Source organism: Athene noctua, chromosome 21 (assembly GCF_965140245.1).
Source record: "Athene noctua chromosome 21, bAthNoc1.hap1.1, whole genome shotgun sequence".
NCBI lineage: Eukaryota > Metazoa > Chordata > Aves > Strigiformes > Strigidae > Athene > Athene noctua.
The window spans coordinates 11,187,453-11,207,061 of record NC_134057.1 but is presented as its reverse complement, the minus strand read 5'-3'; the positions used below and the strand labels follow the sequence as shown (position 1 = coordinate 11,207,061).

General features: G+C 38.7%; 1 protein-coding gene across 3 annotated transcripts in view; it reads right to left on the bottom strand.

Moving 5' to 3' along the window:
- PARG (poly(ADP-ribose) glycohydrolase) overlaps positions 1 to 19,609 on the bottom strand; it is a 64,078-nt gene that overhangs the window by 24,425 nt on the left and 20,044 nt on the right. For all 3 annotated transcript variants that reach the window (XM_074924276.1, XM_074924275.1, XM_074924274.1), the window contains 2 exons: positions 10,513 to 10,605; positions 8,563 to 8,720 (listed from right to left, as the gene is read on the bottom strand). In XM_074924276.1, the coding sequence (XP_074780377.1) occupies positions 8,563 to 8,720; positions 10,513 to 10,605 (251 nt within the window). The remainder of the gene's footprint in view (positions 1 to 8,562; positions 8,721 to 10,512; positions 10,606 to 19,609) is intronic.

The window sequence follows — 19,609 nt, the reverse complement described above, 5'->3', positions numbered from 1 at the left end:
GTCTCATTTGGTATGAATCCTTTAAACTGGTTAATTTATCTATTAGTCCAGTCGGGCCTTTACTAGTTTTTTGCCTCTTTACATCAAATTGAAAACTTGCTCATGTTGCAAACTGTCAGAAGAGAGGAGTTCATGTCATAAAGGTGATACACGACTTGGCATAACTAGCAGGCTGGGCAGGAGAAGTCCAGAACTGGACAAACTATGCCTGAAGCAAGTCGTATCAAGCTAAAAGGCAATGGTGAGCCAGATGAACTTGGTTTCATCCGTTACAACTACTCAGCAAAATGCAGTCACTCTGTCAAGTAGGGAATTTCAACCCAGGATTTTTTTTTTTAAATCTGAAGTGTTCAGCATCGGCCTGTCTTTTCTCTTCTTAGAAGCTGTGATAACTACCTCTCTTCTTTCTCCTCTGGGATCAAAGCTAGAGTAATGCTGATTTGCTTCTGAAAAATCTCATTTACAGTAAATAAATATTCCCAAAACACCATCTATAATTGCAATAATGAGAAGAGATATCTGTATTTCTGTTCTAGCCTTATATGGCTAAATGGATAAAAAATGACAGGGCAGCACAAAAGGATTTGAGAAGCTCTGGGTTCTGGCACAGACATCCCTTGCTGTACAGGGACACTCCATACAGTGGGGACAGAAGAATAGTTATCAAAGTTATCTGTATCTTCACCTGGAAGCTTTATGTACCCAGTAACTACGTGCATCAGATCTTTTACAGCAGTTAGCCCAAGAGCTCTCCTCCTCACAGTATTTGCTTTCCTTCGCTATGACGTCACACAAATTGTACTTTCCCTTTGAAAATCTACTCTTAAAGATAGAAAAATAAATTTTTAAAAATTATTTATTAAAAAAAAGCAGGCAACACCAGTCCTGCACAGACATTTTAGGACTGAATCCACCACAAATTACGTTTGTCCAAACCAGAACACACTCATAAAAGCACAGCCATTTATAGCAGGTTGAAGAAACCATGTCTTAGATTAATATGTCTGGGTTTACTTCCTATTTTCTTTGTCTAGCATTTACCTTTATTAGTGAGCTAGTGGCAAACTGAAGATGGTTATCTGCAAACGTGCTTTTTATTACGTATACGTTTGCAAAATACAACACACTGGTAGAGTACTTGCATATTTTCACAGAACCAGGCCGAGGAACTTGTCTCCAGCTACTTCAATTAGAAGTGCTTTACAACATTAGGAATTTGTTTTAATGGCCAACCAGAGCAGTGGAAAAACCCACACAGATTTTAATGGGCTACAAGGTAGCCTTGAACCCTCACAGTATCTATTTAAAGTTACCAATATTCATTTAGTTGAATTTGATTGCTTCATACGTTAAGTTTCCACAGAAATTGCATCACAATGACATCAATGACTCAAAAGACTTCCATCAAGCTTACTAAAGGCAGAAGAAAAGCACAAGAGAGAACCCAATGTCTCTCCTCACCCGACCCCCCACCCCCCCACTGGCAGGCTTTCTTCAGGCATCTTTGTGAACGCAACAGTAAATTTACAACAATCAAAAATGGCCCAGTCCTGCTCCATTAATTTAAGTGAGGATATACCATGGCAAAGCTATGAATATTTTTCATCTTGAACCTTATTTCTGAAATGATCAGTCAGGCAATATTATGAGAAGTTTTATTTCTGAAGCAAAACCCTCTGTTTTGAAGAGCAAAGCTAGATGAGGGCATAAAAAAAGATATAAAATAAAATTTTTCTTCAAGCTCTGAGACACGGATCCTACTAAAGAAACCTGCCCAGAAACGTAAACGGAAACCACACAATCAATTTCCTGAGAGAAGAACCCAAGGCCAAACCCCATTAATTCCAATTAAAGAACTCATCCCAATGAAGTGCACTGTAAATCAAACACAAAGCACTGCAAGCCCACTTTCAGTCACAGTAATTGAAATATTACTGGCAACTGCATACGTAAGCTGTTTTGCTCTGGACAAGCTGTTCCCGCTGCCATGCAGCTCACTCAATTCGGCAGATAAGGGGCTAAGAAAGCTTTGGGGCTGATCACCAAACGCAGCTGCAAATTTCTCTCTCCCTCTCCAGCTCCCAAGTCAGGGTAGCAGCAATGTTAATCAAATGAAGGACCTCTATAGATAGACTTGTGTTCCGAGGAATCAAGGTCGGAGATTAAAAAATGTAAGAAAGATATGTGAGCAATGTCAAAAAACAAAGTAGGTTGTTTTTGTGGCTATGTGAAAACTGTTTCCTAGCAAATATTCAGACACTTAAGTCAACTGTTCTGAAGACAAATTCTATATATGAGAGTAAAATATTTAAAATAGTATGAATCAATATTGGGAAAATGTAAAAAAAAAAATTTAATTACTCAACTGTCAGTAACCATATAGTGTTTATATTATTTCAATAATTATTATAGAAACATGCACATTTGTTTTGCATTAGCATTTCCATAAAATTTTAGGGTAAAAAAAAAAAACACCACATTTTAAAAGGGTAATCAACATTCTGGTCTTTGCAGTCTCACTGACTACAAATTCAAAATTGTCTTATTTTCAACCAACGTTTCCAGCCCAGAAAGCTGGAGCCAAAAGGTCTCAGGAACCTGCTCTTTAGTGCTTCCCGCGCTGAGGCAGGCAGCAAACCTGCAAGGGGCTCCCGCGGGCGCGTTGCCGGTGACGCCACCGCAACGCGATATAATAACATCAAGAGCCACACAAAAGTGACCTTCGAACACGTATAGTTTAACTGGGGAAAAGTTGAACCTGCTTCAGTAAACAGTTCTTAAATACACTGCTTCCGATTATGGTATAATTAAAATGGAGTAGTTTATTTATAAAATTTAATTTCCAAGGAACTAAATTAATCCCTTGACGTTACTTGAACTGGCTCCAGTAATTTCTACAAGCAGAAGGAACCATTACAATCATGTGGTCTAACCACCCAGTTAAATAATTTCATATTGGTATTTCCATCCCCAGCCTTTCCTTACAAAGAATACAATCGTGTCTTTACGCTGAAATCAGAACCCCCCATGAAGACTCCGAAGGCTACCCACGCTGTAACATTACACCAAAATCTGCAGGATGGGTCGTACTTCAGGGAATTCTTCCCATTCATAAATTCATGGCATTTCACTTGTGCTATGTGCAAAAGCATGGATACACAATTTCATCCTTATGGTCCCCACAATTAACTCCGTGTGCTTTATCTTAACTACCACAGGCACTAAAAAATACCTTTTTCTTTACTACTATACTTGAAGACACACTTGTATTGTTTCTTGTATTTTAGCATGATCTCACTAAAGATAATATAGTATCTAAGAGAGTGCATGTTATATTTTATTAAAACCTCATTTTTCTCCTAAAATAAAAGTGAATGGATTTATAATGAAGTAGTATGGGCAGGCAAATTTCACCCAGTAAAGGGACTGAGCAGGGGAAGGATGGAAAGTTAAGGCAGAAATGAAAATACTGAACAGACACCACCTTCAACCTCAAGAACAGAGCTAATCACTAAACAGAGCTTTAGTCTAATATATAGCATGACAAAACACTTGGAAAAAAGAATAAACTAGGCATCTTGCTTTTTGTATCTGTACTCTACTTGAAGTCTACTTGAAGTACTCCACCCAAGGCTAATTAGAACATATAGCTAGTGCAGGCACATCAGAATCAGTTTTGTAGGATCACTGTAAACTCAGAAAACCTAGAACCACTTTTCAAGGAAGCAATGCATATCTCAGCCCAAACCAAGCTCTCAAAGTCACGAGATAATTTATTCCCAAGAGAATAGTCATTAGTGGTGCAAAACTGACGTTGTTTATGAAGAGACAATTGCATTACCAGTTAATTAGATTCCAATTCTCCTGCATAAATGTACCATACAGTTTGCCCATTTCCTTTCATATATTATACATTCCATAAAAGACATCTATATCTTAACTAGTGGGTTTTTTCCCCTCATTTCCAATCACTTGAAACTACTTTAAAAATTTGTTTGATAAAGATGAAGAAATTCAGTCCTAGTGGAGTACTGGTGGTTTCAGACCAGAGCATCCACTAATATACATGCCAGAAGATCCACCAGGCTTATGTAATTAGACATACTACCTTCAGTGACAAATTCAACCTCAGTTGCTTTGATGGGAGATTGTACAGATGCAGAATATCTCCAGTTTAACTACAGCAGTTTTTTAAAAAAGGAAAACATGAGTTACTGTAACGACACAACAGCTGAGAAGGGATCTGTAGCAGGTCAAAGACACAGCACAGTGGGTCCTTGACAAACTCTTCTCCTCTACAGTCATCCAGAACACTGACTCAGTATTACAGAAGATTTTTTTTCCTTATACTTTGCCTTTACATATAATCAAACGAGGTAGTTTCCTAAATTACCAAATTCTATACTGTTAAGGCACAGGTGTGTGATAACTTGGTCAACAGGCAGGAAGGAAAACCTCCCCAGAGCAAAGTCTTGTCTGACAGCAGATGGCATTCATTGCAGCATGTTATAAAAACCTGAGGGCAAGAAAGCATAGTTCAATCTTATCTTTAATATATAGTGAGAGGAAAATATTTATTTTATGAAAGTGCTATGTTAAACCACAAAATAGTCATAAAGAAGATTAATTATGAGCATCACCATAAGAAACGACTTTAAACTGTGCATCCATTGTTATCATTGTAGAGAATACCTTCAGAGTCAGTGAAATTCATGCTCTACATTCAACCCCCATGCAGCTTCCATGGAAAATTTATCAGCAAGAAGAATTAAATGGCAAATTTACCTTTTTTTTTTGTGATGGGATATTTTTGATAAAGCTAATTATTTCCATCTTACAAATTATAAAAGTGTTTTTAAAAAGAAAAACTGAACTCTAAATTTAGCTTGCTATTTTGAACGGAAGCAGGGTTTTATGCTCTTTAGTATGATCTAATGTTTGGCCACTGAACGGATGTCATTCTATGAGAATTCATAAATGTTAAAGCTCTCAAAGTTAGACTACGAATTCCATTTTATTAACTACATTTGAAATTACTTACGTTATTAATGACTTAATCACAACAGGCCCATCCCTGCCAAGCACAAATGGGAAGAATTCATTATACCTTGGTGCCTTGCAGCCAGCAGCACGATGAACAATCCAAATAGACAGTCGGTGTCACAACATACCATTAAACTAAGTGCATCAGTGTCAAAGGAGGAACGCTCCCTTTTTATCTCCTCTTATTTGGCAAGGCTAACAGGCAGGAGAGGTAAAGCACATGCCATGTTAACACTAACACACACAAGGGCCTCCCTTCCACTCAGCTGCAGTTACCAGCACACACACCAGCATCCAAACAACCTGCTGCCATCACAGCAGTGACACTGCCAAGCACGGCTGCACCAGAAAATGCTTAAGAGGGAGAAGGAAACAAAAGAAAAAGAGTAAATTCTCAGTATCTTGCACTGACTGTCTGTTGCTCTGTCAAACAGGTTTGTACCTTGGGGGGAGTAGTGGTGGAAGTCATAATATGCTAGTTAATACCACATAAAAACCTGGAGCAGGGAGAAGACTGGGAGGGGAGAGGGAGAACAGCATTTTAATGTAGAAACTAACTATTTTATAGTGTATAAAAAGGTACTAATGTTTAAATCTGAATTAAGTGAATTGATAAATGGCTGCTGTGTAAAACTGAAAACACAAGAAAGAAACTGCTTATACAGTTGTGTTTAACTTAAGGCACAGATTTTATTTTTTCAGTCTCAGAGTTGAGGCGAGGGGCGGAAGCCATTTGTATGAACACAGAAAGGGCATGCATAGTGGAATCAAGGAACACCACGAAAAAAAATCCCTCAAATGCTGGCAGCCGCTCAGTAATCTTGCTTCCTTAAGGAGCCATGGCAGATTTTTTTTTTTTTTGTACCCAAAGAATAAAGTAATTCATTCACAGCCACGTAGCAGATGAATTATGCTGAGGAAAGAACCAAGCCTGGTAAAAACTGCATAAAAACTGCAGACCATAATACTGTGGGGGAAAAGGGCTGCTGTGTGGAACAATCTCTTATGTCCATCGCTAAGCAGAGAGGGCAGAGCAGCAGCCTCCAAAGCCTTTCTATCAAAACACAGTTATAAAGAGGAAAAGTCACAAACATTTTAACTTCAGGCATTGCCTACTGCCTTTTGAGTATATCCAGCTTCACTGGATAAGGCTTTTTTGTAAAAGCTGAAAATACACACGGCAATGGCCCAAACCTTGCTGTCTTTACAAGTCTGAAGCAACAGCTGAAGACATGACAGTTTATTCTCTGTCCTTGCTACTAGAGCTAACTTTTCAGAATGAGAAAATACAGTATTGACAGGAGGAAAAAGAAACAGGGTATTATCCATCCTCCTCTGCCCTCATTTTAGATTTCAACTAAATCAGGTTTATATACAGTAGCACAGTAGAAAGCCACAAATTTTTGTCGTACACCCTCCACCACTCACTCTTCAATCTCCTTTTGCTTTTACCTTGCCAATCTCCTCTCACTGACACATTCCCTCTTCTATCCAGTGCCTGTCACACCTCATTCTACTTAGCTAATCTGCTCATTATCAAATCCAAAAGGGGGGGGGGGAATTTTGGTCCAACAAATGGTTAAGTAAATAAATAAGGACTGAAAAAGGGAAACTAATTATATAAAAATCACATTAAAAGGTTAAAGGGCAAACACCAAGGAGAGCCACTTTTCATCCTCAAGAACCAGAGGAGAACCAGCTTCCCTTTTCTGCAGTTTGACAACAATATTCTTGCACTTACATGAATAAACATGGTCCTCTACCCTATCTGACTGAAAGTTAAGCATTACCTCATCCACAATTCAAGAGGAAGGCCTAAAGGTTGTTGGCTGTATTACCCTTCTTAAATAACATTGCTGGAATTTACTATGAGCAATAGCACTAGGAAGCCAAGTCAGAAAAGAAAGGACTGAATGGAATAGGGCAGAAAATCCAGAATAGTTAATGCTTTATAGTGATCATTCTCTAAGTCTTTGTCAGGAAAGTATGGACCTAATAATTTGCCAAATCTTTTTTATTTAGAAGTTGTTCAAAATATTATGCCCTTAGTTAAGCATTAGTATTACACCATGCTACTGTGACTTTACATTGCTGTGCAATGTTCATAGAAGAGAATATGAATTTACTCTTCTGAAGCTGGTAAGAATTTAGCTGCTTGATTTATAATGTGCTTAAGTTACAACAAAAACTTAAAGCCCCTTAAAGTCCTTTAAAAACCATGAAATTCAGTTAGAAGTACGTAGCTGGTGCAGTCAAACTGAACTCTTTCCAGAACCTCACTGTCCTCTTTCACTGCTCTGAATATAAAATTTTTAATGCAGGGATGGTACTTTTCATTTATTTGTTTTTATGAACTAATGGTGGGAAAATATGCTGAATTGTATGGCACATTAATGCCCACCCACACTTGCTCTTCCATAACCCACGGAGCTGTTGGAATAAACATCAAGACAGTGACCCTGGTCTCTCTTCTGGAATACACAGTATAGAGAAACCTGTGCTAGCCCTTAAAGGCGGCTAGCACCAAAACCATTATTAGTAGATTGGTATGCCTGACAACTTATTCTGGAAAGTTCTAGCCTAATATAGCTCTTATGACACAACCCCCCAAGTGTGCTGCATCACAGATAACAGCATTTTTATATTTCATCTCAGTTTTTTATCTCCAGCCTAATAAACGTCAGGTTGATCTACACAGACTTGTATGGAAGTGCCCAGAAGAAGAAAAAGTCTGATTTCTAATCTACAAGTTCACGTGAACCATAATATTCTGCAGCAGGAAACATCGCCATCCTCTTCCCCCATTTAAAATTTAAATAAGTATATTTAGAAAACAAAAGATGTGAGGAAAGATTTCTAATCAAATCTGCTTGTAAGCTAGTGTTGAGGAAAAAAGAATAAGTGTTTGTTTAGAAATCAGTATTTTTAATAAATTCTTATGGTAGTCTTGAAACCTTTTTAGGCTAACTTGTCTCAAAGTTTTATTTTAACATGCTAACATTTAGGCTAACGACACAAAGGTTTATTTTAACATGCAGCTCTACAACTGACTTAAAATGACAAGAGATCATATGGATGCTGAAGAATCAAGTCCTATTGATCTGCCTAAATGTGCAGATCCACTACTGACACAAAGGAGACCACACAAACATGGCTGGGGAAACACTGACCTTCCATTTAAATACATACTGACCACCCGAAGCACAACTGAAATAAACCATTCACAGATGAACGGCTTATGAAGAGGTAGGGAATTGTATCAGCCTAACGATGCCAGAGCAAAAGTGTGTCTGTGCATGCATGAAAAAAAATTTAAATATTTGGAATATCGAGCTTATCTTCCTGTGCACAAATTCCTTTCTTACACAGTTGTATAGTTTTCTTGTCACTTAGAGGTAAACAGAAGAGACAGAAAGCAAACTACTGAAATTAGTGACAAATGTGAAACAATGAGTTTCTCCTCTAAATGACAACAATAATATTTTCATTGAAGAGTTATCATTTCCTTGAGTGCCATACCTGTTGAAGTTAATGTCTGGATAACTAGAATACTCAGACTTCATCTTTGCATTGCGACGTGGAAAAGTACAGAAGAAAGCATTGGCTAGAAAACTAGCAATCTGTTCCTGTGACATTGTGATGGAGTGATTCATCTTTTGTTTCAGTAGAGGTATTGGCTACCAACAAAAGAAGTGAGGGGGAGGGAGGGGCAGGAGAGAAGGGAGGGAAGGAGAGAGAAAAATAATTAGCTTACCCATTTTAAAAGAAAAAAACAGGAGCACAAAATTACATTTGTTAAATTAGAGCAAGAGTAATTTAGGCCATTGGTGAACCCTTTAATCAGCAGCACCATTAAAGTCAAGAACAGTTTATTCAAGACAATTTGGAAAAAGCTTGCTTGACAAACTGCAGATTTCTAATCAGTAATAAAAAGACAGACCAACAAAACACAACTTATCAAACAAAACCATGGGGAATGGAGGGGAAAAATAAAATAGATGGGATGTTGCCAATCATGGGCAACCTTAAAAACTGAAGTAAAAACCCACTTGCAATAGCTGTACAGTTAAGCCCCTTCAGGAGTGCCTTCAGCTACGATAACCATGCTTTATAATTCACAGAAACATGGAGGTCACACCACAGATCGTCACTCTGTGACTTGCTTTGAATTTTTTTTCCATCCTACTTGAAGAAGTAACACTGATATCTGACGAAACTGCATGGTTATCCTTTCTTTTATAATCAGAATGAACAAAAAGCTCTGCTTCACTTTGGACTTTTATTTGACTCTAGGAAGGGTTTCTTTAATATAAAAAAAACAAAGGGGCAGAAGGAACCAAAAAAGCCTTGAAGTGTCGTATATCTTCCATTTTATCAGGCTTTAGCCTCCTGATTTGGCATTTTCACTCACCACATTCATGGCATTTTTATTTTATTTTTTTGAATTATGTGGTAATACTGGGGGGGTGTGTAGAAAAACATCATCCCAACTGCTAAGGAATCCAGTAACCATTATGATAAACCCACTTGACAGGAGAAAGAGAACAGCATTTTCACCTCTTCTTCCAATATTCTCTGCCATCATCATTAGCCTAGCTCCAGGAGAGCTGAGCAGCTACTTTTAATCCTGTTAGTTGTGAATGCAGAAATTGCTACTAATTTAGACTGTTGAATACACAGCCCTGTTTACTCCAAAAAATCCCAAGTTTTCCTTCATTCTTATAACTGCTACATTCACTGAATCTCATTCTGTCTTCTGGCTATTTAATTAACAGTCTACATTATGATGTCTTAAGTCACACGGCTAGAAGGGAAAAAAAAGACTGAGAAGCTCTCTCTGGTAAGTTCTACAAGCCCATAAAAATAGGGTATTTTGGACAGCATGTTATACTGGAAAAAATTTAGCTTTATGTCTAACCAGAAACATGAGTCTGACAAAGTTCTTCACAATTTACCTAACAGTACATCATCTTTATTAAAGGCATTACTACATGAACTTGCAAGCCTTGTTCTTGACTGTGTTCAGAATCTTCACAGCATTCTCAATAACTTCCCCCATCAAGTGACTAGTAAAGATACTTTAAAGAAATATTCATAGTATGTACTGTAGGACTCCTGCATCATGTTTTAAGATTATTCAGGTATTTCAATTTATAAGTGTGATTTTCAAACCTGAAAGGTTTCATGGTCATTTCATTTAAGAACAGCAAGAAGCAAGTCCAGCATATAGAAAGTGTTACTGAAGTTCAAGCTAAAAATATGACAGTGAGATAATATTTTTTTACATTCTATTCTATCGTTATACACATGCATTGTTCATTCTGCTCCCTAGGCCTCAGCTGCATTCAACACAAAAACTATACCTTTTATTAAGAACATAACATGATCCTGATGTTTTGACCTTAGCCATTAGTTAGTTTGCAGAAAAGCGGTCTGCCACAGAGCACCTGGCTAGCTGTGTTTACTTACCTGGGTGCAGATAGTCGGGAGACAGAGCGCCAGCTTGACCATATCAGGAAGAATGGACTGGAACAAGTGCTGAGCCTCTGCATCTTCAAGAACCTGTTAAATGAAAGAAGAAAAAAAAAGTCTTTTTACCTCAGAAACAATGATTGCATGGAAAGTTTGTGAAAACAGAACCCATCCAAAAGAAATGAGAGAAAAAAATAGGTCCCATTAGCTTCTGTGGCATCTGCCATGGTAGTATTGCATTTTACCCTGCAGTATTCCACTAACGGAAATGCAGAAACAATCAAAAGTTGCAGCTGAGGAAACATGTCACCAAATGCCCTATAAAGGAACCTTGAATAAGTTCTTATTGGACTCTTTCCAAAGCAATGAACCAAATTCTTAACTGACAAAAACCACTATCTAACCACAAAAGTACTGGAATGATTTACTTGACTTCCACGTCCAGGCCACAGTCCAAGCCAGGGACCTGTGGCATTCCCCCCTGCCAGCGCCCGGCTCAGAGCAGTGGTCCTCCGCAGCAGCAGCGGGAGATGCTACGGAAGAACAGCCTGCAAGCCTGGGCGCTTTCTGCTGGCCATCCCTACCGCGTCCCTCCAGGACTAGAGCTGCTGGGTTAAATGTGTGAAAGAGTGCAGCCTGCCTGGTCCCACAGGCTGAAGTTGCAATCTTTTCAGTCTCTTCCTGCAAGACAGCTGATCCTGTGACTACTTTAGCTGCCCCTCTCTACTTGCTCTAACATTCTTCCTGAGAAGGAGAGACGAGAATTGAAGACACTCAAGAAAAAAAAAAAAAAATGGACACACACGAGTGTTTCACAAAGCTTTACACTCAAGATCAAGTCACACCAAACCCTTCTGTTCCTATTCTCAATCCCCTTCCCGACCCTGTCGGGCCCACTGTAGACACGTCTGCCTGCCAAAGCACATCAGGCCCATGGATTCAGAGAAAGTCCAGGACCCTCTTTAAGTTGCAACTGCCAGTTCTGAGCTCAACATCGTGTACCCAGGGTTTAGATGAACCCACCCACACCCCCAGTCATGTCCCACGCACCTACTTTTACAAGGTGCAACACGTTCTTTAAGTGGGCAATGCTCTTCTAAGACAAGTTGGGATAGGCACATGAATGGGAGGTTGTGGAAAGCAACATAAAGCAGTGCAGCTGCAGTAGGCAAAGTGCACAAAAGCATGCCAGATCCTCACATTCTGCCGTGTGAACAGGCTGACCTGCGATCAAGAAGAGAAAAGCACATTCTCCATCTCCCTGTGCAGTGGTGCAGTTTTTCCCCTGATATAGGGATCCAGGCACCAGATGGGGACTACCAATTTCACATGAAAACTACAGCAGACCAAACAGATCAAACAGCATCAAGGTATATCGACTTTAGTCTCTGCAACTCTTAAAGACTAATTGTGAAATCACAGAAAGGGATCTTTTCAGTCATACAACCAAACCTTTGTAATTCATATTTTAATGGGAAGTTTCACACAGACTTCAGAACGCAAAAAAAGATACTGGCAATTTTCTTGAGAAGAGGAAGATACTGTGCCTAGGATTCAAAGCATATTGTTCCCCATAAACGCCAAGTTGAAAATACTGTTTGAAGGCTAACAGCTTCTTCCAAGATCATTAAAGTAACTGTAGAAGTATCTCTGCTCTATTCCCTCCTGTTCCAAGTGATATAAAGGGGTAAGAGCTCTGAAAAACAAACAAATGCTCAAAGGACAAACAACTTATGGGAGGAAGGGGGGAAATAAAACAATCCCAATACCTACAGTTCCTTTCCATGCATTATGTATGCTGCTTATGGAGACGTACACACAAGATTTTAATTTAAAGTTTTAAACTGAAACAAGAACTTAGAAAGAACAGCAAGCCTAGGAGACATGAAAATCATATGATATTGTAGAGGAAGAAGCCATGTAATAGTCAAACTATTACTGAAAGTCAACTTTTTTTTAAGGTTAAGAAATGAACATGACGCATCTCTCCTGTTGTTGGCTGCATATGCACCTAAATATTTACATGGTATAAGTCAGACAGTGAAAATTGTGACCTAAACTTTAACATCACCTGCTCCAGCTGGAAACTTTGCTCTGCTTTTAGGCACAATGTTTTTAAGTGCCATAAAGTAACCAAATGAGCATTTAAAGACTGGAATTTCAGATTTCAATCCATAAAGTGAATACGTAAGTTGAATATATTCAAAAGATGACATTTAACCTCAGATGTCTACCAGGCTGTCAAATTCTGCTATTCTCTCCCCTTTGGGTAACACTTCCTCTCTTTCACAGTTGACATATAAATAGTGGCTGCTATGCTTTGCTGACTGCCACAGACTATGCAGTATCACTTATCTGGTGACACATTTTGGCACTGGACTTTGTCCCAGCTGTCAAGACTGCAACCTTTTCTTTATGCTCCTTTGAAAAGAATATAATAATAGTATGAGACAATTTCTTTCCATAACAGAAGCAGAGCCAGCAACTGCACAGCTCAGTTCTGATACAAAATTCCTAACTATGAAGTTCAATTCTTAAACTCAAATTCTACTTTTCCTTCTCCTTACCTTCCGAATGTTGTACCAGAACACGCTCTCCTCTCTACATTATTCGTACGCATGACCTTTACTAGACCTCCACTAATGACAATCTCCCAGAATTGTTCTCATTGGACTTCAGACAGATGATTCTTTCATGTAAATAACAAATAAGGTGGTGGGGTTTTGTGAACTGCTGTGTGCTTTAAAAAGATGATCAGTGTGAGTGCTAAGGTCACAGACCTGGCCAAGAAACTCCTAATTCTGCATTGCTCTCCAAGCCACCAAGCCGTCTAAGCATCCCTGTCTGGAATACTCCCCTATTCAGGCAAAGGTCTCCTAAATATTGCAGGGAAGCACATCAATAGTTTTCAATCTCAAACATAGTTTGTTTCTTCCTGGAAATGTTGTAAATTCACAAAACAGCTGCCACAGGGAACAACTGAAGAACTCTGCTGTTCAGCTGCATGCGCTTTTTTAAAAAAAAAAACAAAAAAACAAAAAAACTCCCTTCACTTTTTTCCCTAAAAATGACTCATTGAAAAACTATTCAGTCCTGTGCTTCCCATTTATACATCCTGAAGCTATAACCCATTATTGAACAGTGGCAGTAAGCCAGAAATATGTATCCTTCCTTGAATTAAGTTTCTAAAAAACCTAAGCCACTTCAGTCGTGGCCACATCCATGTAATCACTACCTCCCCTTTCTGCCCATGGACAACTCCTGTACAGGTAACATTCCTGTGAGGTTTCTATGACAAAGAACCCCTGGCTGCTTGGCCCTCATCTTCTTCTGACCACTAAACTAGCATGCCACCACAGCTGTAGCTTTGCAGACCAACCACTGCCACTGCATATTCGCAGCCATGCTCAGTGCAACACAAAGCCTGGTTTTATCTGTGAGTCTTTTCAGACTTTGAAAGCAGCAAAAGAGAACCCTCAATCACGGAAAGTAAAAGGATTCCAGGACATGGAGAGCTGACACCACAGTGCATCTGACAGCCATCCCACGATGCAAATGCCAACCTGGGAGAACCTAGCAACAGCACAGAGAATACCTGGTCACAGAACTTTTATCTACGTACAACCTTCTTCAAGGCTACAACTATGCAAAGATTAAGAGAAAGGATTGGATTTCCATTGTTAAAAAATAGCATTTGTGTTATAACTCCAGGAATTCTAAAATACAAAATGGTTGTCAACAATTTTTGATAAAGAAAATACATGAAGTATCATAGCAGTTTTGGTTTTAAACAAGTGATCAGTTTTTCTCCTTCCCTTATGATGCACACATGTTCCTTGCAGCTTCCTTCAGGGAAATAAAAACAAAAATATATTATTGACTCTATTCATAGTCCTCCAATCATGCAAAAAATTTAGGAATGAAATAAAAGCAGGCGTTATACCCCAAAGGAACAGTATATGGAATCAGAGTTGCAAAGCATGACTTGCCTTTTGCCAAAGAAAGAAATCACTTGGTGATTTCATCTGTATTTGCACTGGAGTGACTGACTAAACGAACATGACTTAGGGCTCCAATTCACAAGATGCAAATGGTTCAGCGAGCCGTAGCAGAGGTAAGAGCTCTTGGCCAAACTTGCATTGCGATTTTGCAAAATGAACATTTATACTGCAGCAGAGGCCTGACTAAATGCCGCCGTAAGTAATGGCCTCGTGTCACTATAACCCAGTCCTCCAAAACGTAACGAGCGAGTACGCCTGACAGGCCTAATAAGAAGGATCTGAGGTAGTGTGGGGTGATGGGAGAGTTTAAATCTAAACCTGACAGCTCATCAAACCAAACAAACTGCACATAGAGAACACAACTTCGGACAGCTCGCTCTGTCACATGGGAAGGGAGTCATCACGCCAACAGGCGACCAGCACGCTAAGACAGCAATGGCTTAATGCTTTCATTTGCTTGGGTTTATTTCCCCATATTAACTTCTGTGGCAGGACAAGGACCAACTGAACCACATTCTTAAGGATGAATGGGAAAACCAGAGTGCCTCCTGGAGACTTGGTGTCTTATTTCCTAATAGATTTTGACCTCCTTTGTCCTTCCCAGTTGACTCGAGCACTTTTCTAAGAATGACTTTGTTTCAGTTTGTGTTTGTAAGTGCTCTGTATCATTAGTTACTATACTGAAGTGTCCTTGCAGTAACAGCTTTCCTAATTAATGTAAGATATCACACGGTTGGAGGTGGTAATAGCCTCCTAACTAATTAAACAAACTGTAGCTTCTATGTACTCTATTCACAGTGAGTTCAATCTCCTCATTTCAAGAATAATTTTTGTCTTTTTCTTTCTTCACTATCTTCAATTTGTCTCAAACAAAAATAATCTCTGTATATTTTTGCAGGGCACTAGGATCCACATGATGAATAATTCCAAGATGAAAAACTTGGTTGCAAATAGAGGTGTAGCAAATAAGGGCATATATAGACATAACATCATTATTAAGCCTCTTTCAAGTCTGCAATGAAAAGAAAATAACAGTGAAAGATATGTGAACAAAGCAATCCTGTTCACATTCTCACAAAGAGAATGCTTTGCTCAGTGCCACACGCGAAGAACACGCAGGTGGAACGTGACACAGTCTAAGACAACTCAGTGATCTCCTGAAAAAGAATTGATGAGCTTTTGTAATTTTGCAACCTTGGTGAGGGTAACAGGGAAGGCAAAAAAAATGAAAAAATTAAGAAGCGTATTTGGGAATAAGGACAATAGGAACTTGTGTCTGAGGGCTTAACAGTCTTGTTCTACCCATAAGCATTTAAAATGTTGCTTTTTTAAATTCAGTGCATAGACTGTACCTCCCTTCCAAAGGCTCCCATTTCACTGTCAAATGAGGTGCAGGAGTTCAGTTGTGATTTTGCACTGTTCTACAAGATATTAATTAGTTCCTGGCACTTTTGGATAACGTTAACGATTTTGATCTCCCACTCTTTGGGTTTTTTTGGAAGTGTATTCCACAGAAGAACCTCCTAAGCATCCTGAGGCATCTCCCTCACTATTCCCCTCCAGCTAAGACTTCCCTTTGAGATGACACTCAAAAACTTGGAGCATACTTCAGCAATCACAACACACAGCGGCTCCTGTACTGCACTAAGCAATATTGTCTTCATTTTCTGTTTTCCAGAGCAGCCTGTACTTATTTACTTGTTCACCCATCTCATACAGAAGTCACATGCTGCTTCTGTAACACTTGAACATGGTGGAGTGTAGATCCATGACCAGAACTCCTCGGTGACAATAAAACAACCAAGTCACTGTCTATGATACTAAAGTAAACCAACCTCAGACTGCCAACCTGTATTCCCTTTCTTCTCACAATCCTTGTCCTAAGTGCTTTTACATATTATAAATCCTAAAAGCACACTCTCAATCTTATTTGAAACAGCTGGAAGAAAAAAAATACAAACAACCCTAAACAAGTTCTTATTGGGTGACTCTGAAAACAATATATTAATATTGTTTAATATAATAATCGTTTATTAATATTAATAATATTATTAATACACCCAAAAAAAACCAAACAAGCCTAAGTCATATTCTCTACAAAGGCTTTTCTTCTGGACAGGGAGCAGATGAATTCTACTTAAACACACTATACCACCAGTGTATCTGATACCTAGACAGAGACACTAGGCTGCAGCCTGCTATCTTGGATGCCTAAGTAAAACAGACTCTGTCACAATCTAAAATATTATACATATTAACAAGACTGAAACCTAGACGCAAAGTGGGGGTCGGGGGGGTGGATTTTAGTGCCCACTCTGTTAAGTTAATGAACTTCCAAAACTGCAGGAGAGAATAAACTCTCATCTGCCTCCCTCAGTTCCCTTAGAAAACTAATTCAGTAGGAAACACATCTAGCTGTCAAATCCATCCCATTTCTTGAGCACTTGTCTGATTAGAAACCAGGGGAAGGACAAAGTAATCTTTGGAGGGAAGAGGGAAAAATATGTAACACTGGATTATGCGGAGAAGAATCTTATTTGAGAAGAAGAATGCCTCTGACATTTATCAAAACCACAAACTGACACTTCAAAAGAAAAAAGGAAGACAGCTTACAAGGCAGAGGTTAATTCATTTTCGTTTAATTTTTTTTCCCCCTGAAGTCTCATTCATGTCTTCTGCCAATCCAACCAACCCTGGAATGATCTCTCAGGTGCATCATCCCTAACAATGGCAGCTTTGTTCTCAAAGCTTCTCAACTTTCTAAATAAAATCTGAAAGAAATATGCATATTTATATTTCCATCTCCTCTTAATGTTTTTAGAAGTCCAATTTATACTTCTAAGGTACTGGAAATCTGACCTCAACCATTTTCATCACTAATGAGTGAAACTTCAGTCCTGATCCTCTACAGGCCACCACCAGACTCTACCTGCACGTTCTTGCAGAGCAATTCTATCACGAGTAGAAGCATCACAAACATTCCCAAAGGCACAGCCCTTGGAAGAAAAGTCAAATATTGCTTTCTAAATACTTTTGAGTTACTCTTGGCAAGTACAAAATAGTAGAAAGGACAGTGACCTTGTTTCTCCAGCAGGGCTGAAGGATGAGGAAGAAAAAATATCTTTTGTCTGACTGACACAAGCCAAGGGTAGAAAACAATCCGTTTCCAGGTTCATTCAAAACTTTTACCTCTCTAAAATAAAGTTTAATACTGCTATTATTTTAAAACGTCTGCTGAGAACTGTAGTGTGGAAGCATCCAAAAGCCAGCAGACACTTATCTACAACATTGTTCCAATCCCTTTTGAAACAGGGAACCTTAGCACTAAAAGCTTCATAGATCACCACTGCTATTGCCCTTATGAAAGCTGTGTTTTGCTTAACATAACCAAAAAACCTCAAGGACAGAGGAGGGGAAAAAGAAGAATCAACTGAAGATAACACAGTGACACTGTAGATTTCACAAATCCACAGACTGTTTTTCGCTTGGGTGTCAGAATTATAGCAAAAATAACCAGTAACTTTAGAAAAATATCCAATACTAATTAAATTTGCCCAGTCAGACCCTCAGATCATCTCCAGGATACACACTCTGCCACCCCTACAAACCTGCTCTTTAAAGAATGCATGGCAACTATTACCCAACTCTGCGAGGAAGCAATAAAACAAATTCTGTCTTTCAGATGAAAAAGCACAAGAATTGGGAATATGGTTACAATACACCTCATTTATGCCCTCACAGTCATCCTACACAATGGCAATGCCTCTTTATCACTTCCCTACTTCCATGAACACTTTTTCAGAGTTTCTCTTGAACGCTTTGACCATCAGGATTTTTTAATTTTAACTGCTCCAGACACTAAAAAGAAGTCTAAAGGCTCAAAGCAGTTAGGAAAGCCACCACAACCAAAAGGAGCTTCTCTTACAATCATTTGGGATAGGCAGGTGAGTACAGATAACTGATGCTTTTACACGTAATTCAATGGAAGAAAAGAAATCTGTTTATCAGCCCCCACCCTCAAAACAAAACAAAAAAGCAACAAGCAGCATATAGCTTTTTAAACCAGAATATTTATATTTAATAGATTTTTTTTGTCTTTTCCTTTCTTTTTTAAACAGGAGTGTTCTCAACACAGTGAAAAACTATGGAAGAGATCCTCGTTGTCTCAAAGCATTAATGATCCATAAGCACTTAATTCACAGTCATTAAAACTCTGTACCCGGTACGTACATATATCCCTTCCCTGGTAGTTCTGAGTCAACAGTCTGATGCAATAGTCATTGCACTGGGGCTTACTCAAAACATCACTTAAAAGATACTCAAGTGTTTTGTTGAGAAAGTACAGAAAACCAAGAATAAGCCTGTAATTCAGGACTCAGTGCAACTTCTCTACAATGCTTAGCCTCTAATGTTCTGAATGTGTACAAGATGCACATTCCCCCAACCCCAGAAAACCTCACATTTTGTTCAATATGGGGACAAATTCCTTTCTGCTACTGTAAAAAGAAAACCCTTCATGGCACACTCAAAAGACCTTTTCAGTTTAGATTTTAAAAAGGTAATCTGATGTAATGAAAATTGTTTGAAAACATCTGGACTAAAATGAAATCCAGCAAGGAGCAATGGATAGGCTATTTTCAGCCTTGGGACATATTGCTTCTTGCTTAAAAGCCTGCATTTGCAGCGCTGACATCTCTGTACAATGCTCGCTTCTGTTAGCGCTGTCCACACAATTATAAAAATGATTTATCAAAAACCCAGTCACCAGAACAATTTGGTACTTTAGAATTCCTTCTATTCCAGTATAACTGATTACAGCAATCATTTTTTCAAGCAGGTCATTCAAACAACAAAACATACAGGAAAGACTAACATGGTTCATACGACCTGCTAGGAGACAAGAGTGGGGTAAAGCCTTATTAGAACATTAAAATCTCCCGAGATGTGCATGTACATATTAACAGTAGCAGGTGTTCTTGAACAGCTTGGTCTTTTTCAAATGCATGAAAATTCAGAAAGCAACCATAATCCAACTAGACTCTACTACAGCCACATCTTCAGATGTTGCATTTATAGGCTCTTTTTTTTAAAAT